The sequence below is a fragment of the Chiloscyllium plagiosum genome, unplaced genomic scaffold (assembly GCF_037043375.1).
Source record: "Chiloscyllium plagiosum isolate Xiang-an unplaced genomic scaffold, Cpla_swu_hap1 HiC_scaffold_39, whole genome shotgun sequence".
Lineage (NCBI taxonomy): Eukaryota > Metazoa > Chordata > Chondrichthyes > Orectolobiformes > Hemiscylliidae > Chiloscyllium > Chiloscyllium plagiosum.
Window position 1 is genome coordinate 10,548,415 of NW_028270177.1, and position 21,683 is coordinate 10,570,097.

At 43.1% G+C, this 21,683-nt stretch overlaps 1 protein-coding gene across 4 annotated transcripts in view; it reads left to right on the forward strand.

Moving 5' to 3' along the window:
* LOC122540918 (synaptic vesicle glycoprotein 2B-like) overlaps positions 1–21,683 on the forward strand; it is a 204,953-nt gene that overhangs the window by 132,210 nt on the left and 51,060 nt on the right. For 3 of the 4 annotated variants that reach the window (XM_043677219.2, XM_043677216.2, XM_043677217.2), the window contains exon 2: positions 15,159–16,051. In XM_043677219.2, the coding sequence (XP_043533154.1) occupies positions 15,514–16,051 (538 nt within the window). In that variant the 5' untranslated portion in view covers positions 15,159–15,513. Of the gene's footprint in view, positions 1–10,271; positions 10,376–15,158; positions 16,052–21,683 lie in introns of those variants that run through there. The other variant, XM_087981478.1, reaches the window with a different exon arrangement.

A 21,683-nucleotide genomic window follows, 5' to 3' on the forward strand; every position in this document is an offset into this window, starting at 1 on the left:
CCAGCACCCAACATCCCTGGTATTGAACTCCACACCTGTCCTCTACCTGACCACGCATTGCTCTGATTCCACCACCACTCCCCTCCATTCCCCTATCCCCGCTCCCGGATCTGAAAGTGCTCACACCTACACATCCCACCACCACTCCCCTCTTCTGCTGCATGTCCAATTCCCCCAAGGATCTGACATTCCCCACCCCTCGCTGAAATTAATCACCCACCCCGACCTACCCTAAAAACTTCACCACTTACCTGACCCACTATCTACCTGACCCACCATCTACCTGACCCACTGCTCCTTGGCACACTAACCTTTACACACTTGACACCTTACCCGCCTGACACTCAGCCCTCCTAGTACCTAGCCTCACAGTGAGCTGATGTCCTCACTCTAACAGCTTCTGTCACAGCGTTTGCCAGTAATGACTTTTGAATTTCAGAATATGGCTAGTGACTGATGTTGAGAAGGCCCTCACCTCTTCTGTTCTACAGTATGATGGACCTGTCAGAATGGAAGTACAGCTCTGTATTTCAGAAGGCGTCCTGCCTGGAAGGTCCTATTAGAAACAATGAGCTCTTTCATTGCATAATAAAGAAAGAACAGAGTGGCATGAGATTGACACGCCTTAGAAAATCCAGTCCATGGGAATGGACAGTGTAGATGAAGGCCATTCAGCCCATCATAACTGTGCAACCAGAGATAACAGCATGTGTTGCTCCTTCAATGAGCCTATTTGTTCCAGTCTTAGACTCGAGGTTCACGCCACACGTGCACAATAACCTGCAGCATTGTTTGTGTGGCACATAAATGCACCCATGTATATTTATCATTGTTAATTCTGCAATGAACCTTCTATGTGTCAAATGGTGGAATTTTGGTTTGGATTGCCAATTGCTGATCATCTAAAGTAGTCTGAATTTGCATTTAACTTCAGGTTGGCATCAGTATGCAGACAGCACTCGCTGTCTGAATCAATGAATACTTGCCAATGACCAATATAAATCAGCCACACCCAGAGGCTGTAGAAATGCAGGGATTCTGACACAGTCCAGGATTCTCTGTTAGTATGATGAGGCCAGGTTTTGCTTAACTCGTTTATATGCAGCAGCTGTGCAAAAGTATCCCTGTTATGGTCAGAGGAAAAAGATCTTTAGGCAGGTGTGATAGATCCAACCAGGACATTTGTTCAGAGAAGTGATGGATGCAATCTTTGATATTATGAATATTATCTGTTCCTAATAAACATCTGTCTCCTCCATTTGCTCTCCATTTTGAACTGAGTTTTAGTTAAAGGGGCTGCATCTCTTTGTGAAAAATACTCAGTAAACCTTTGTACTTTGAGCTGAAAAGTTAACAAAAATGAAGGCTTGACATTTGTCTCTCCGTAAAGCAGAATGCTTGAGAAAGCACAGCTGGTTTTGCAAACAGGAAGGGGCAGGTTTAATAGTTGGGACATGACTCCATCATTGAAACCATTCTGCAAGTGGTTCATTCTTACTCCGTGCAGATGGTAAAAGACACACTAATGTGCTTCCAGAACATTCTGCTTTATCCAACACAGGGATATAACTTGAATCAAAACCCTGCATCAAGCTGTAACAACATCACTGTGTGCACACATGCATTGCTGCCATGATAGAACACTGCGGAGCGACTTTCAGCCACATCTCCCAGGATGAACACAGTCTTCACTTTAAACTATCAAGTGGATCTGTTCAGCGGAGTATTGAGGTAAGGAGTGGAATCTAATGCAGAGGAGTGCTTTATAGAAAGTAAGACAGAAGAGTACCATTAGCACAAAAATTAAAAAAGGTTTTGTATGCAGTGTAATTAATCTTTCATCATTTTCCCAGGTTCTGTTGGCCCCATTTTAGCTCAGATCCTTTGTGCTTTATATAGGCAGTTTCCTCTGGAGATCGAACTAGGCTGGGCTTCTGTAAAAATCTTCTAAAGTTCTCTCTTTCTGTTTCAGATATATAGCAGAGTGTTTTAATCACACAGGTTGTTTGTGTTTTTCACAGTTTTTCGTTGTTGCCATGCCTACAGGCAATTAAGTAGAAACAGGTCAGGAAAATGCAAGGAAAAGCTGAAGGCCATTTTATTTTAGGTATTCTCATGTGTTTGCTGTTCAGCGATGCTCTCACTGTGGGGAGTATTTCCCTTTTTAACATTTGACGTCAGCGTGTGTACCTATAGCACTTCCCTGTGATGAATACATTATGGTGGAAAACAGATGTGAGTGACTGATTACCATACCTTAACCTCTTAATAAGCAGCAATTTTTCTCGAGGCAGTTGCCAGAAAGCCAATGGAATACCTACAGTATAGAAACAGGCCATTCGGCCTATCAAGTCTGCACAGACCCTCCCACCCAATCACTTAAGATCCTGCATTAACCATGGCTAACCGACCTAACCTGGGTCGTGTAGTGTGGCCGAATGACCTACGTGGACTGTGGGAGGAAACCGGAGCACCCGGCAGAAACCAGCGCAGACACCGGGAGAACTTGCAAACTCCACACAGACAGTTGCTTAAGGCTGGTATTAAACCCAGGTCCCTGGCAGTGCGAGGAGGCAGCGCTAATCACTGAGCCATTGTTTCGCCTGTCAAAGATGGTAGTTGGTCTCTCCGCACTGAGTGGCCAACTCTGAAGCCTCAGCAGCTATGCCAGCAGCAGTAGTTTGCTGTCAAGACATGCAGGAGACTTTGAGTTCAAAGCAGGTAGGTTCCAAAACATTAAAAATGTTCAGGGCTGGGTGAATTGTTGGATCTTGAGGGTCTGCCCGCTTTTTGTTTCACAGAGCCTGCCACCCAATCTCTTAGTGGCCTTCTATTCTTTCATCGTGGAAGGGGAAAAGTGGTCTACCGCTGGCAAAACATAACCAATAGAAATGTCCCTTATTTATTCCAGTAATTATTCTACTAATAATGTAGGCGGCACTGTGGGCTCAGAGCACCAGGGACCTGGGTTCGATTTCAGCCTCGGCGACTTTCTGTCTGGAGTTTGCACATTCTCCCTGTGTCTGTGTGGGTTTCCTCCAGGTGGTCCAGTTTCCTCCCACAATCCAAAAGATGTGCAGGTTCGGTGAATTGGCTGATAAATTGCCCATAGTTTTGGGTGTGTTAGTTATGGGTTACTATAAGGTAGGGGAAATGGTCTGTGTGGGTTGCTGTTTGGAGGGTCGGTGTGAACTTGTTGGGCCGATGGGCCTATTTCCATACCATAGGGAAGCTAATCTAATCTTATGTCTCCGATAAAATCCCAGCCTTTAACTCCGTTTCTCACTCTACAGATGTTGTTGAGTCTCTCCAGCACTGTCTACTTTTATTATCAATCTTCTTGAATTTATTGTCTATTTTCCTGATCTTGTTGAAGGGATAGATATCAGACAACCCCATTCCTCCTCAAACAGTGCCATGAGATTGTCCCCATTCATCAGGCCTGGCACAAACGTCAAAGCGACAACGAAAAGATACAGCTCTTCCCACAGTATTACATGGAAATGTCAGACTGGATTATATTCTTACGTTTTAAGAACAGAACTTGGGCCCATTATGTTCTAAACAATAGTCGTACGGCCAGAACTGACACTTCTGCACAATTCCGCTTCCCACCGCACCTTCAGCTGAATTAAAATTTGGTACCAAATGAGGGGCAGTCTGGAGTATGAATGGTCGACACTCACTGGAAGTACAGGATTGCATTGGTCCCAAATCAATTCAAGGTTAATCCAATTTCTTTTTTCTCAATGTTATTCTGAGATTAGAGTAAGGAAGCTGACTAAATTCTGTACATTTTTGGGGGAGTGGATTAGGATGACATGTGCTTTCAGAGCTGATAAATGGTCTAAGCTGCTAGCTACCCACTGCTGCCTCATCCCAGATGACCATTTCTAATGGCCACCCTGCTGAAGTGAAAGGCTCTAATGTAGAAGAAAACCTATTTTCGATTTAATTGTTTTTTTTCAGCGTACAGCCCAGTTTTCTGATTGAAGCTTTCACGGCAACAGCTGCTGATCTACTACGATTTTCCTGGAATGTTTAATAGTGCTTGTTTACTTGTTGTGCGATTAAGCCTGCTGCTTTTTACAGTTATAGTCTCCCTCACTCATTCCTTCCCATGCTCAACCAAGGGCAAACTGCTTATTGATACCTGGGTGCTTTCTTTTATAGAGTCATAAGTTTATATAGTCAGCGAAGAAACAGACCCAACTCATTCACGCCAAGCAGGTTTCCCAAACTAAACTAGTCCCATTTGTCTGCGTTTGGCCCATATCCCTCTAAACTTTTCCCATTCGAGTCCTAGAGTCATACAGCATGGAAACAGAACCTTTGGTCCAACCAGCCCAAACCAACCATGTTTCCAAACTAAATTAGTCCCACCTGTCTGCATTTGGTCCATATCCCTTCAAACCTTCCCATTCATGTCCTTATCCGAAATCTTTTCAAATGTTGAAATTGTACCAAAATCCACCAATTCCTCTAGAAGTTCATTCCACGTATGCAACACCTTCTGGGTGAAAATGTTGCACCTCAATTCATTTGTTTTATTTTATTTTTTCATGGGATGAGAGTATTCTTGGAAAGTCAGCACTTCTCACACATCCCTTCAACTGTGTGGATAGAGAGTAATTAAGGGTCAATTACAGCATTGTGGGCCTGAGGTTCTACATAGGCCACACGAGACAAAGATGAGCAATTTTTTTCCCATTGGTGAACCCCCACATACCAGATCTTGTCATCACCCAGGCTTCTACCACAAACAAACCATTGTCAGCCATTAATGGTTCCCATAGCAGCTATTCATTCTCCCAGGCTGACTTTTACCCATACCTTTGTCTAGGAGAAAGTGAGGACTATAGATGCTGGAGATCAGAGCTGAAAAATGTATTGCTGGAAAAGCGCAGCAGGTCAGGCAGCATTTCTCCAGCTTCCTCATTTCCCCTCCCCCCACCTTATCTCAGTCTCAACCCTCGGACTCAGCACCGCCTTCTTGACCTGCAATCTTCTTCCCGACCTCTCCACCCCCACCCCTTCTCCGGACTATCACCCTCACCTTAACCTCCTTCCACCTATCGCATTCCCAACGCCCTTCCCCCAAGTCCCTCCTCCCTACCTTTTATCTTAGCCTGCTTGGCACACCCTCCTCATTCCTGAAGAAGGGTTTATGCCCGAAATGTCGATTCTCTTGCTCCTTGGATGCTGCCTGACCTGCTGCGCTTTTCCAGCAACACATTTTTCAGCCCATACCTTTGTCTGTCCAACTGTTTGTTTTCTCTCTCTCTCTCTGGGCTCCAGCACCGCCTCCTGTTTACTCCTCCCCTTTCCCACCACTCCATCTTTAGCATATGCACCGATATTTTCCCAGCTATAATCAGTTCTGAAGAAGGGTCACTGGATGCTGTCAGACCTGCTGAGTTTTTCCAGCAAATTCTGATTTTAATATTAGTGAACTAAATGGATTTTTCATACAATTGATCATAAATGTTATGGTCCCGGATTTATTAGTTGTATTTAAACTGCACCAGTTGCAATGCTGGAATTTGAACCCTACTCTTAAGAGTATTAGTCTGCACCCTTGCATCACTGGGCCATCATTATAATCGGCTGTCCCTCACAGACGTGGATGACTCTCTTCCACTCTCAGGGTGAGTCCGTAGGTGGCCGGACAGACCTATGTGGCTAACACAAGCTCTATCACATTAGGGGCAGAAGGTGGGCACAGGAGTGGCAGCTGGCTCCTTACACTGTTTTCTCCTGGTTTCCACTTTTTCCCGATGGCAAGTCTCAAGGTGATTGACGCCTTCCTGGATGCTCCTCCTCAACTTTGGATGGTCTTGGGCCACTGATTGGCAGGTGTCGGTGGGAATGCCGCACTTCCACAGTGAGGCCTTGAGGGTATCCCTGAAGAGCTTCCTCTGTCCACCTGGGGCTCGCCTGCCGTTTCGGAGCTGGCAGTTAGAGCACCTACTTGGGGGGTCTCGTGTCGGTCTTGGGGATGACGTACCCAACCCATCGCAGCCAATCAAGCAGGATCAGTGCCTCGATGCTGGGGATGTTGACCTGGTCAAGGATGCTGGTGTTGGTATGTCTGTCTTCCCAGCAGAGTCACTGGACCCTGAACAGGCAACATTGGTGGTACTGCTCGAGTACCATGAGGTGTCTGCTGTAGTCATGTAGGAGGGTGGGAACCATTACATCTCTGTATACTATAATTTTGGTGTCAGATCTGATGTTATTGTCCTCAGTGATATTACCGATACAGCACCATCGCCCTGTGGTGGAGTAGCAACCATGGTCAATAAATAGCAACCTTACTCAAGGAAGTCACGGAGTAGTTGGCACGGGTAATTTTATAAATATTGCATTAGTTTTAGTTTCGGATATTCTTGTAAGATTGGTCATGAGGCATGTTTGTCTAAGTGGTGTCAGGAGCCCTTTGGGAGATGTGAAGTGTGGATCAGATTTACATTTTCCATGAAACACTCTGGTTGGCTGTGGTTTTTGTTGTTAGCAGGTTAATACAAAAAATTCAGGAGTGAGGAGACTAGCTGACAATGCAGATCCTATTACCACAGCTAATTAGCAGCTTTAATGAACATGGATTAATGGCAGTGAGAGATGACTTTGAGGAAACTAAGTCGCTGCAGGAAATGACATTAATTGCAATGAAAGTAAATGAGCTCCCTCTCCTCTGCTGGTCCGGTAAGTGAAAGTATGATTCATTGGGGTGCCAAGGCTTATGAACTGTTGCGACTGATAGGACAGGAGGTGCTGAGGTGGGCACTGTTTCAGAAAAAGGAATATCACCAAGGAATCCAAATCCTGACTGTTCATCTCTACCATTATGTACATACGTGAGTCTGGGATCGTAACAGAATTGGCTTCACGATACCAAATCTCCTCGGTTAAATAGTCTTATATAACTTGCCACTTTAACCAGGGCATGAGGAATGGACATTTGGGATTTGGCAGCACAAGGGTAACTCCATCACTGTGGAGACGACATCTTCAGGGAAGACTCGGGGGGTAAAAGATGAGGAAATCATAGAAAAAACCGGAAGCAAGGATCAACTGGAAACTATCAATCAGTAATAAGCATGGTTGTAATTAATATATCAGCAAATAGTGAGGCCTTGCATGGAGCCCAGTAAAGAATAGTAGAAAGTGAGGACTGCAGATGCTGGAGAACAGAGTCAAACAGTGTAGCGCTGGAAAAGCACAGCAGGTCAGGCAGATTCAAAGAGCATTCCTGATGAAGGGCTTATGCCCGAAACATCGACTCTTCTGCACTTTGGATACTGCCTGACCTGCTTTGCTTTTCCAGTGCCACACTTTTTGGCCCCGTAAAGAATAGCTGAGTGGGTAATTAAGTTATCAGGTGGACCTTGGCATCTGCTTGTAGGCCCTTAATTCAAAAATGAATTGTATTTGTGTGTGAATAATTTGAAATACTATGTTTTGGGCATAATTGGGCTGACACAATATTGCGTACTTGTACCGACTGAAAGATTGCCTCAAATAGCCTGAAAATCGGTGAGTCCCGGGGCCGGCGGGGACACAGAAGCTCTTGTTAATCTCCAGTGCCGATGCTGCTGGAACTCGCTGGAGATCAGAGTCAAGAATTGTGGAGCTGGAAAAGCACAGCCGGTCAGGCAGCATCCGAGGAGCAGGAGAGTCAACGTTTCAAGCATAAGGTCTTCATCAGGAATGTGGGGGGCCCTAAGGGGGGGTGGAGAGATAAATGGGATGGGGGGCTGGGGCTGGGAGGAAGGTAGCTGGGAGTGCGATAAGTAGATGAACGTGAGGGGTGATGGTGAAAGTTCAGAGTGGAGGGTGGAGTGGATAAGTGGGAAGGAAGATGGACAGCTCCTCGTTAGGAGCTAACTGATTATTCCAATGGAACCTCCCTCAAGTCCCAGCAGGAAGCTGCTGGAATACCAAGTAGGCTTGCCCACTATCTCTTTCCTGACATTGTAAAATGGAAGTGTCAAAGATGGTCACCTGATTGTGCCTGCCATGGCTCAGTTGGTACCCATCTCACCTCTGAGGTACTGCCTTCAAGACACACTTGCTAGGGAAAAAACATCTAGGCTGACCTTTCACTCCGGCACTGAGCGAGTGCTGTTTTATTGGAGGTGACATCTTTTGAACAAGATGGAAAATCAAGGCCTGATCTGTCTACTTGGATGGGTAAAGTTAAACATCACACAACACCAGGTTATTGTCCAACAGGTTTATTTGGAAGCACTAGCTATTGGAGCAACGCTCCCTCATCAGGTGGTTGTGGAGCATGCTTAGATGGATATATAAGATCGCATAGCACTATTTTGAAGAACAGTAGCAGGGAGGGTTACACTGTTGTCCTGGCCTCTATTTATCACTTGCTCAATATCATAAAAGAAGTGATTGTTATCACATAGTTTTTTTTGTGTGATCTTGCTGTACAGACATTGGTTGCCACATTTCCTACTTCGTTACAGTGGCTACATTTTATTTTTACTTTGTTAGTTATGAAGCACATCTGGTATTCATGAAAAGCACTGATTCTTCCCTTGGGGAACTGGCCGTGTGGACTTTGTACATTCTCCCTGAGTCTGTGAATTTCCTCCCACAGTCCAAAGATGTGCAGACTACGTGGATTAGCCATGGGAAATGCAGGGTTACAGGTATAGGGTGTGGGTGGGTCTGGATGGGATGCTTTTTGGAGGGTCGGTGTGGACTCAACGGGCTGAATGGCCTGTTTCCACACTGTAGAGTTTCTATGATAAATGCAATAGAGTGGTACTGCCCCTATCTCTGGACTAGAAGATCCAGATTTGGATCTCACCTGCAATGGAACAGTGCTATAACCTGTCCGGGCTGGTTTCTTAAATGGCAAGTTTTTTTTCGTAGAGAAAGTACTGCTGGACATTGTTCTTGATGGAGGGGAAAGCAGAATTAGTACAACAGCAGCAAGTTGCATTTGTATAGCACCTTTCATGTGGGAAAATATTGCATCACTGAAGCATTATCAAACAAAATTTGACTCTGAGTTACTTAAGAAGATAGCAGGACAAGTGACCAAAAGCATGGCCGGGGATAAGTTTTAAGAAATATCTAAAAGGACAAAGAGGGAGAAAGGTGTAGAGAGGGAATTTCAGAGCTATGGTCTCAGGCGTAGAGAGGGAATTTCAGAGCTATGGTCTCAGGCAGCTGATGGGGGTGGACTGATTAAAAACGGGGAAAGCGCAGGAGACAAGAGATTCAAGAAATGAGATATTTGTGAGGGCTGCAGGGCTATGAAAAGCTTGATCAGTCCAAGGGGAGATCTGAAAACTGATGAGGCTTTTAGAATTGAGGCTTCACCAGCCTGGAGGTCATTGTAGGTCGCGACAAGATAGATGACGTGGAAAATAGAAAAATATCTTATCACTGTGTAGGAAACTGCCTGTAGGAACCAGGCACATTGTTAATATAGAGAGAATTTTGCTATGAGCCAGTGATATCCCATGAGTGAATAGTAAGAACTTTAGGTGATCTAGAACTGCTTGATACTGACACTTGGCTGGTGATGTGGCTGGTTTTCCATTTTAACAACACCGACAGTTCTCACCTTATCAACACAGAAGATTAAAGAATAAACAAGGACAGCCGCTGAGCAGCGCTTAATTAACCAACAACAGTTCTTCCCGAACGGAATAAATTAAGAAACCATTTGGGGAGTTCAGAAAGCTTCTGCGACGTTGTATAGAACTCCTCCTGGGATCCTTGCATTGACATAATTAAAGGCATTTCATTGTGAAAATATGTTTGGCCAAAATTTTATGCGATGAAGATAATATATGAGTTTTTCTCTCATGTGTAGCATCATGTGTAAATGACTGAAATACAAGCACGATGCGCGTATTAAGTCTTTGCAAACAAATGCAAAGGAGGTTGCTGGGAAATCTTGATCAAAAGGGCAGTATCCCTTTAAACAGTAGCAGAACAGATGCATCTGCGTATTAACAAAAGCTTTCTGGAGGCATAAGCCACCCCCATAAATGCAGGGAACCAGCAATGAATCAGACAAGCCTTTACTGTAGATGTGATTGTAATCATTTTAAAAATGACAATAATTTTATCATTTCACAGAATCAGATTTTTTAAAGAGTTTTTCTCTGGATTGTTCATGTGGCATAGGTGATGACATTCTTCAGATGATTCTCTCACATTTCAATAAAGGACAGCTGTGGCCTAATATCTGCTCTTGTTGGAGTACAATGCAAAGGTAGTGACAGATTGACAATACCCAGTCTAGCTGTGTTACAATAGACACGGAATGACTTCTGACAGCTCTTCTTGTTTGGTACCGCTCCACAGGTGAAAGCTGTCAATGATTCCATTGACCTTAGTGAGTATTTTTGAATGTTATTATTACAAATTATTTTAGTTGTTGCATTTTTGATAGATTGCTTTTATGTTAAATCCAAACTTTGCAAACCTTCTTGGCCTCAAATGTGAGGTAGGATTTTGGGGAAGTATCTGGACAATGAACAGCAATCCCCCTTTAGTGATTGTTTCTAGACCATACATTGGGGACATTTAAGCGACTGTTGGACATGCACATGGATAGCAGTGAGTTGACGGGTACGTAGGTTAAGTTACTATATTTGACAGTACGATTAAATCTCGGCACAACATCGTGGGCCAAAGGGCCTGTTCTGTGCTGTACTTTTCTATGTTCTATGTTCTATTACCATTTTCAAAAGTAAAGAAATTGGCATCGGACTGAATTTCAAATATGAAACATGTAAATGGTATGTTGGACTTTATTACAAAGCTTCCTTTAGTACAAAGAAGTCTTGCTGCAAAGGTATTTCGATTTTTTTTTAGATTTAGAATTATTTAATATTGTCACATATACCTAGATACAGTGAAAAGTGTACAGGGCCTCGCTGAGAGCACACATGGTGTTTTGGTCACCTTCTCTAAAGAAGGATAGGCAGATACATTGCCTCAAAACCAATAGTCTTTAGGCTGAAGCTTTTGTGCCAGATTTTGGCTTTTGCCAGATTTCAGGTCCGGCACATTGGATGGTTCAAACCAGGTGAGGTCAAGGGTCACGCAAAGCACAGGAATGAGCTGGCACACAGAAGTGGTGAAAGAGACAAGAAGTGTGGTGCCATGCAGCATCTAACCAACTTATCCAGTTTGGAGGAACAAATTACTGCAGATGCTGGAATCTGCACTGAGAACAACAAAAGCTGGAGATTGCAGCGGGTCAGGCAACATCTATGGAGAGAAAACAAGCTAACGTTTCGAGTCTAGAAGGCTCTGATGAAGAGTCATGTAGACTCAAAAAGTTAGCTTGCTCTCTCTCCATGAATGCTGCCTGACCCGCTGTGATCTCCAGCTTTTAGCCAGTTTGGTACATTTTAATCGAGTAAAATAACAAGATGTGTGGTCTGTTCTAAAAGATATCCAGTTTTCTGACAACTTGGGAGTTTAGACAGGCAGTTTCAAGAGAATGTACCTGCACCTGCATTAGAGAATGGCTGAACAAAATTTGCTAGATTGAAGCCTGTTATGAGAACACTGACCCATGAGGAGAAATTCAGTAAATGGGCTACAATCTCTGGAGTTTAGAAGAATGAGAGCAGATCACATTGAAATATAAAATTTTGGGAGCATTTGACAAGCAGTTTCTCCTGGACTAAGGATGGTAATCTCGGGATATGGGATCAGCCATATAGCACTGAGGAGAAATTGAGTTCTGAGGAAAGGTCACTTGACCTGAAACATTAACTATGATTTCTCTCCACAGATGCTGCCAGGCCTGCTGGCTTTTTCAGCAATTTCTGTTTTTCTTTCTGATTTAAAACATCTGCAGTTCTTTCGGTTTTCCTAAGTTGAGAAGATTACTTTCTCATTCTACTACCTCATGAGCATCGTCAACAGATTATGTCTGACATCCAACAATGCCACATTGTTACTAATTTAGAAACCTCACGGAGAGAAATAATATGGGTGCTGCTGGGGAAGATGGAAATATTTCACTCGTCCACTAGGGAAGGGAGTTACACCCTTCTGGAACTGAAGTTAAAAATATTGAAAAGGCAGGGCAAGGGTCTTTTCTGGACATAACACCAATTATATATGACATGGGCGTTCTTAATATTGGTTCTAAGTGCCAAAATGTGAAGAAGTCTTTGTTTTATCAGCATTGACCTTGATGAGCACAAAGCAACTGCTAGATCTTAGAGATTGTATTTAGAAATGCAATCAAATCCAAGGGTTCAGACAGTTTAAGATACACTCTGATTTAATTGGAACTTTGGCCTCCCTTTGGTTATCTATAGTTTAATTATTGAAACAGGGCTTATATTAATGTGAAGCTGCAGAATAACATTGGTGGTCTAATATTCTTGTGTGACAATGCTATAGATGATCTGATAACATAATGATTTTTAGTCATAAGAGCACACTTCCTTTTACATTTGCAATGGTTTGGGGAAATATCTTCACATTTGGTGTGATCTCTAATCTGATTGAGGTGTTTAAACTGAGTACAGAAGTTGATGGGATAGACTCAGAAAACCCTCTTGCCTCTAGTGGGATTTGAAAGTTTTCAGACAGTGGTTGCTAATTTTTTTTAACTGAGCAGTATGGAAGATAGAGGAGTAAATGAGATGGATGTATGGGTCAGTGATGATCTATTTTAACGGTGGAACAGATTGAATGGCCTGTTCTTGCTCTGACGTCGTTTGTTGAGAAACGTATGCCTCAGAGGCAAGAGTGTAACAGTTGAGTAAAATAATCATTCAGCCAGTTGGCGGTAGTGAACTTGAATATGGCTACAAAGGGAGACATTCTGCTTTTCATCATGTGTTCATGAAAAGGAATATGTTCCTGTCTTGCTTCTTTTTGGAATTATACAAGCAGTTTAGGGAAATTATAGTTTCCTGTTACTTTCTCCATAGCAACACTTCAGCCAATCACAGCCAATATTGTTGATCAATCCGAATCCCTTTCCTTCTGTAGTATAATTCTTGAAATCATTTGAAATTTGTCAGAAGTCACATGACACATCAGGTTATAGTCCAACAGGTTTATTTGAAATCACGAGGTGCACCTGACAAAGAAGAGGGTGGTGGTGGAGGGTTGTTTTTCAGACTGGAGGCCTGTGACCAGTGGAGTGCCACAAGGATCGGTGCTGGGCCCTCTACTTTTTGTCATTTACATAAATGATTTGGATGTGAGCATAAGAGGTACAGTTAGTAAGTTGAAGATGACATCAAAATTGGAGGTGCAGTGGACAGCGAAGAGGGTTACCTCAGATTACAACAGGATCTTGACCAGATGGACCAATGGGCTGAGAAGTGGCAGATGGAGTTTAATTCAGGTAAATGCGAGGTGCTGCATTTTGGGAAAGCAAATCTTAGCAGGACATATACACTTAATGTAAGGTCCTAGGGAGTGTTGCTGAACAAAGAGACCTTGGAGTGCAGGTTCATAGCTCCTTGAAAGTGGAGTCGCAGGTAGATAGGATAGTGAAGAAGGCATTTGGTATGCTTTCCTTTATTGGTCAGAGTATTGAGTACAGTAGTTGGGAGGTCATGTTGCGGCTGTATAGGACATTGGTTAGACTACTGTTGGAATATTGTGTGTAATTCTGGTCTCCTTCCTATTGGAAAGATGTTGCTAAGCCTGAAAGGGTTCAGAAAAGATTTACAAGGATGTTGCCAGGGTTGGAGGATTTGAGCTATAGGGAGAGGCTGAACAGGCTGGGGCTGTTTTCCCTGGAGCGTTGGAGGCTGAAGGGTGACCTAATAGGGGTTTACAAAATTATGAGGGGCATGGATAGGGTAAATAGGCAAAGTCTTTTCCCTGGGTTGGGGGAGTCCAGAACTAGAAGGCATAGGTTTAGGGTGAGAGGGGAAAGATATAAAAGAGAGCTAAAGGACAAATTTTTCACACAGAGGGTGGTACGAGTATGGAATGAGCTGCCAGAGGAAGTGGTGGAGGCTGGTACAATTGCAACATTTAAAAGGCATTTGGATGGGTATATGAATAGGAAGGGTTTGGAGGGATATCTGGCCGGGTGTTGGCAGGTGGGACTAGATTGGGTTGGAATATCTGGTCGGCATGGATGGGTTGGACCGAAGGGTCTGTTTCCATGCTGTACATCTCTATGATTCTATGACTATAACCTGATGTCATGTGACTTCTGACTTAGTTCACATCAGCCCAACACCAGCACCTCCACATCATGGCTGCCATTTGAAGTTTGGTGTTCTTGCATATCTCCTGGTGAGTGCAAAAATGAAAAGCTTCAGCAAAATATTTATTCTTAACTTGTGACCCTAACACCTGTAATTGATAATTGCCAGGTTGTTCTTTGAGATGGGGGAGGAGGGGTGGCATTCAAGTCAAGCACTTGATTCTCATTCAACATCCATTTACATGCACTCTCCAGCAGGCACAGCACCCTGCAATAGGAGTGTTGGCTGTTTTCTCGCCTCCTTGTACAACTCTACTGTCATCTGTTGTGGCACCTCCTTATGTTGGGGTAGACAAAGTAGACCAAATGGTCTGCACCTATTCCTGTTGCCAGCCCAGGGTCAGAGCACAGTGGGGATTAAAGATAACATTTGTAATTCAGAGACTAATAAAGCTGTAAATACAAACAATATGCTTTGATGAACGGGATCTATAAATGATCCAACAAAAACAGAAATTGCTGGAAAAGCTCAGCAGGTCTGGCAGCATCTGTGAAGAGAAATTAGATCTAACGTTTCAGAATGAGGAAGGGTCACCGGTCATGAAACATTAACTCTGATTTCTCTGCACAGATGCTGCCAGACCTGCTGAGATTTTCCAGCAACTTCTGCTTTTGTTCCTGATTTACATCCACAGTTCCTTTGGTTTTCCTCTATAAATTACCCATTATGTTTGAAAAAAAATTATCCCCTATCTATTTAATTTAGGCTTCGCATTTAATTAAATGGATTGGAGATTCCACCGTATGTAAATTTTTATTTGCAGCCTCTACGGACTGTCAGTTTGCCAGACAATCTTAACAGCTTAATCAGAGATGAGATTGGAAAGAGACAGGTTGTGAAAGTAACTCATTTCATTTCCAATCTATGCCTTGAAGACAGCTAAGTTTATTTTATTTTTCTTCTTTACTGCAGAAATTGACCATTTGGACCAGTCAATGAGAGGTACTGAAGCTCATCCATCACTTCAAGACATCGATAGAACCGGATAGTAAAGGATTTTATAGTCGCAAGACTTGCCCTACCATTTTCGGGTTTACATGAGCATTTCTCTCAGAGACATGCAGTAACCTCATTGTGGAACTGAAAAATAGTGAAGAATTTCAAAGTTCTTACAGCAACAGTGTCCTGCTAGGAAACCTGCTGAGGAGAATTCAAACAGCGGTGTGGCTTGTTTTTAACAGTGAGATCAATTGTGATTTATGCAGACAAAACTATGTACATATAACTGAGGTGTCCTTCACAAGAGGTCTATTTTCCTGTCAGCACAATGGACGACAGATTTGCGAATAATTCAAACTTCTTTCAAGGAGCCAAGGATATTGCCTATGAGGCGAAGAGGCATGGTAGGATGCAAGACTCTTATAGACGGTACGAAGGTGGTGGGGAACATGCCTCACAAGATGGGGGATATTACCACAGTGATGATCCCCATGCTCAGGAAGATGCTGACAGTGATGCCACAGAAGGGCATGACGAAGATGATGAAATCTATGAGGGGGAATACCAGGGGATCCCACATCCAGATGATATTAAGGCTAATCGGATGGCAGCAACACAACCCATTTCTGATGAGTACAGGGACCAAGCAGATCTCATTGCTGAACGTATGAAGGATGAGGAGCAGTTGGCACACCAGTACGAGTCAATCATTGAGGAGTGCGGACATGGACGCTTCCAGTGGACACTCTTCTTTGTCTTAGGCTTAGCGCTGATGGCTGATGGAGTCGAAGTGTTTGTGGTCGGCTTTGTACTTCCTGTTGCCGAAAGGGACATGTGCATGTCTAATTCCAACAAAGGAATGCTGGGTAAGTGGCACCACAGGGATATTTGGTACAGTGGGAATCAGGGGGAGATAGGGGTGTAGTGACAGAGTCACTGGATTTGTGGATATGGCCAATATTCTGAGTTCGAGTCCAATCACAGCAGCTGGTAGACTTTGAATTCAATCAATTAATAAAATTCTACTGATTAATAGAAAAACTGGCATTAAAAGCTCGTGTAGTAATATTGCTATGAAGCTATCATCAATTTTCGTTTAAATAAATGGTGAGCATCTCTAGCTGAGTCAGCATTTATTGCTCATGTCTACCATACCCCACACACACCATTACCACACCCCACACACACCATCTCCACCCCTCCACACACCATTCCCAACCCCACACATATCACACCCCTCCCCATGTCCATACACAAACACCACCCCCATCCAACCCTCCCCCGCACACAAACGACCCCCACACCTCCACACACCATTCCCAACCCCACACATACCACACCCACCCCACCCCAAAGAAACACCAATCCCAACCAATCTCCAAACACACCACCCCATACCTCCACACACCACTCCCCACCCCACATATACCATCCCCATCCCCCAACCCAACACACACACCATCCCCACCCTTCCACATAACATTCCCAAACCCCCCCTACATGTATCACCCCTACCCTCCACACCTACCATCCCCACCCGTCACAAACAACAACCCCAACCCCAACTCCCATAAGCATTGCCACGCCCTCCCTCACACTCTTCCTGTCCCTGCCACACCCACCTTCTCTGCCCTTCACACATATCTCCACCTCCCCCCTTCTCACATGCTCTTTCTCATTCAGACTCTCATCCCCAAAACCAGGGGCTGGGAAAATCCTGCTCCAAGTGTCTAATGTCAGATTAGATAATGACAATAGGACACCATCCACATTCTCTAGGCTGATAGGTGGAGAACAACAGCTGAATGAGATCTGTGAAAGTTCCTCAAATCCATGGAATGTTAAACTCAACTTGACTGAGAGAGTGAGAGAAAGCTGTTCTGGGAGAATGGGAGAAAGGTGCCCAAGTAAGAGAGCAGTTTCTCTCTCACTAACCTGCACAAATAAGACGCAACATCATTTCAGGTTAATGTGTGATGATGCAGACCTTTAAGTCTTTAAATACTCAAGAGGTTAAATAGTTGTTTTAAACAATAATGCGATAGAGGTACTTTGAATGGTTAACACCATTTTAACAAGAGTGAAAACAATATTTTGCTGTTCGTGCAGGAGCTCATTAAAATGATGGCCAAATGCCCAGACTGTTAGACAGCACAGAGAATGATCTGTGATGTGAGCTCTCAGCTCTCCTATTGATTGAGGAGTATAATAAAAATTATCTGGTAAAGTACCATCTTCCATTTTATGTATTGACAACCAAGCAAATAAATTTTTGGACCTGTAGTACTCTTAAGTACCTTGGCCAAAGTGGAACGTAATGAGATTGTGATTGCAGAGTGCCTCAAAACCACTCAATAGTTTTCGAGCAGCATTGCTGTAAAGTCAAATAAAGGTTGGGACAGATTGGCTTTCCTCCTTGGGGACTGGGCATTGATGTGAATTAGAAGTTGTCCTTTCACCTCGAACTTTTGGATCCAGCCAGTCTGGTGAGTTAGGAGCATTCTTGTCCTTCTAAGGGAAAGTCAATACCTAGTGGGCATGGAACACAAAGCTGTAATCTGGTATTAATCTGGGCAATTCATGCTCAGAAAAGCTGTAGGAAATGAGGCAAATGCTATATTGAGTTCGAGACAAAAAAACTGCAGATGCTGGAATCCAAAGTAGACAAACAGGAAGCTGGAATGCATTATTGATGCAAAATGGGATGCTGTTCTGAATTTGGGATTTAAGATCTATTGATAGTCATGGAGGAAGCAGCTTTTCTCTAATCTTGGTGTACTCATGGCTCACACGTTTAATCTCTCCTGAATGTTTTGTTTAAAAGAACTGATTTGTACCTTTTGGATGTACGTTCAAGTTAGGAGCAGGAATAGGCTAATAGTGATTGTAGGAGAAAGTGAGGACCGCAGATGCTGGAGATCAGAGCTGAAAATGTGTTGCTGGAAAAGCGCAGCAGGTCAGGCAGCATCCAAGGAGCAGGAGAATCGATGTTTTGGGCATGAGCCTGAAGAAGGGCTCATGCACGAAATGTCGATTCTCCTGCTCCTTGGATGCTGCCTGACCTGCTGTGCTTTTCCAGCAACACATTTTCAGCTCTAATAGTGATTGTAACCTCAACTCCACATATCTTTCTACTCCCTTGTTGAAAAAGTATCTATCCATCTCTGTCTTCAAAAATTTCAAGGATTTGGCTTCCACTTCCTTTTGAGGAAGAGAGTTGCAAAGACTCACGATCTTTGTAAGAAAAGAATTGCTTCATCTCTGCTGTGAATGAGTGGCTCCTTATTTTTAAATGGTAACCCCCTAGTTCTAGATTCTCCTGTAAGAGGAAACATCTTTCCACAGCCACATCAGGAGCCTAGATGTTTCAATATAGTAAGTGGCATCACATCCACATGCGTCCACTCCCTTCACCACCGAGTCTCTGTATCAGCTGTGTGTACAATCAATAAGATGCACTGCAGAAATTCACCAAGGCACCTTTTGACAGCGCCTTCCAAACTCATGATCAGTTCTGTGTAGAAGGACAAGGGCAGCAGATACATGGAAACACCACCATCTACAAGTTCCCCTCCAAGCTACTCACCATCCTGACTTGGAAATTTATCGTTGTCCCTTCATTGTCACTGGATCCAAATCCTGGAATTCCTTTCCTAATGACATTGTGGGTCTATCTACAGCAGGTTGAATACAACAGTTCAAGATGGCAGCTCACCACCACCTTCTCAAGGGCAACTAGGGAGGGCTAATAAATGCTAGCCAGCCAGTGACACCCATGTCTCACAGGTGAATAAAAGAAGTTCTTTCTTACTCTGCTAAACTCCAGTCAATACAAATTCAACATTAGATGACCCATCCATTCCAGGTCTTAGTGTGGTAAGCCTTCTCTGAACTGCTTCAAACACATTTATAAGCTTTCTTAAATAACAATTCCAATCCTGAGCACGAACCTCCAGTACTCCAATCTGTATACACACAGCACAATAAGTGGCAGTCACTTCTCATTTGAATCCATTCATTTCGATCCTTTCAGACTGATGGGATGAAAAGGTACTCTATTCTGTTGGCTGCAAGTTTCCTTGTGTAAAGTAAACTTCATCCCATAATGTACTGGGCAATAACCATACCCTTGCAGCCATTATATAGAGAAGGCCATCATCCAGAATAGGAATTTTTAAAATCAGCACAGGCAATACTGTTAAACACTCAGCAGGTCAGGCACCACGCGTGGAGAGAGAAGCAATATTTAACATTGCAAGTCATTAGAAGTGGAGCACATGAAAGGATGAATAGCTGATATAAGAGAGAGACAGTGACGGGAGGAGGAAAGGGGAAAGACTGAGAGAGGATGGAGAACAGGATTGATTTTATTCCATAAATGATGATAGAACAAAATAAAAGTAGGCAGTAATCTGAAAAGTAAAGAAACAAAACATAAGCCTGGAGGAGATGAAAATAGTCACAGCAAAACTAGACTAGGAGCAGGAGGATTTTTTTCCTTCATAGATTCATGCCATGAAGCAAATAGACCATAGATAGTGTTCAATAATAATAACAATCTCTGTTTCAGTGATTTGGATGCATCTCAGTATGACATCCTGGTGTGCTGAATTAGGATTTATCTCTATTTGAAAAAGCTGTCCAATTTAGTCCCAAGCCTAGCTTTAACCCATAACCCTGAAAATTAGCCCTTTAAATATATGTCTTTTTGAATATTTATATAGAATGTTCCTTACAAAATATTATGTAGCATGTACAGAATTTAGCCATTCACCCTAAATGGGCCATGTCAGTTTTTTTGCTCCACCTGAGCCTCGTCCATCTCTGTTTATCCAACCCTCTTCCATCCCCATATCCTTAATTAGCTTCCTCTTGAATGCACCTCTGTTACTTGCTCTAGGTACCTACTGTGATAACAGGCTCCACATTCAGCTTATAACCTCCAAGTTTTAGTACACACTTTTTGCACTTTCTTCATTCTTTTATAATATCCTACCTAGGGAATGGAATTTAGAACTGATCATTGCATTGCAATCTTGATTTAACTAACGGTTATATTAGTTTAAAATGCATTTCCAATCCTATAGGTGAACCCAAATATGTGTTAGCTTTGCTTTTATTAACCTGTATCACCATGTTTAGTGATCTCAGTATTCGTACCCCAAATTCTACAGTTCCTTAACATGATTTAGATAGTCATTGTCTGAGGTGTATGGGACCTCTTTACACTTCATATGTCATTCTTATTTTGATCAACCTGATTGGACACATTATGACACATCTCTGGGCTAGGTGGATCTTGAATCTGGACCTCTTGGCCCCGAGGTAGTGACACTACCACTGTGCCACAGCAGCCCTTACTTTGTGCTTATAGTGAATTTGTAGTGAATTTTCTAATTAAACACCGCTTTGACAACTAATTGGAAAGAGTTTGGTGGAGTTAAAAAGATGTGGTCTTTACAATTATCAGTCTATCAGCTATTGTTAACACAGTTATTTTGTTTGCTGCGCAAATCTCAAACGATATACTCCTCTGCAGAGTAGAATCACTTTATTGTTAGTAGGTTCATTCAAAACTGGTGACATCCTGAGAAACTAACAAGGCAGTTCATTCCCTTGACACTATTCCCAGTAGAAGGCAGGAAATCAATGTTATTTATTATGCAATTTTGTATAGCACGAAAATAATATAGAACAGTGATTTTAAAAATGAGATAGTTGTTTGATCGTGCTGTACTGTGGGTTCTCTGGGTCTTCATAGAATCCCTACAGTGTGGAAGCAGGTTATTCAGCCCATTGCATTCACACTAAGCTTCCAAAGAGCATCCCACCCCACCCCCAGCCCTGGACACTTTAGCACGGCCAATCCACCTAACCTGCACATCTTTGGACTGTGGGAGAAAACCCAAACAGACATGGGGAGAATGTGCAAACTCCACACAGACAGTCTCACAAGGGTGGAATCGAATCCAGGCACCTTGGTCCAAACATTGCACTAATTGTTAAACCATGTTCATTATTACATTGTACGTGGTGATAAGGCTACAGAGCAACATGCTTCAGTTTGGACAGGCTCCAAACATATGAACCAACACGTTAGGAGCATGAGTAAGATATTTGGCCCCTCAAGCCTGCTCCACCGTTTACTAAGACGATGACAGTTTTGATTGTCACCTCAACTCCACATTCCCACTTACCCACGACAACATCTCACTTGCTGACTAAGAATTTATCAGTTTTTTGCCTTGAAAATTTTCAAAGATTCCGCTTTCACCCCACTTGAGAGACAGCATTCCAAAAAACACTAGCATATGCACCGGTGAGGTCACGGTGAGGTCACAGATTAGCTCAGAATCTCATCGACGTGTTCATTAATTTTTATTTCTCCAGCTTTTGGCCAAAATAATGCAATCCCAGCGTAAATTCTGTTTAAAATAGCACTACCTTTAGGAGCTTTTATTCTCTTGAGTTTTTGGATCAAGTTTGTTTGCATGGTGT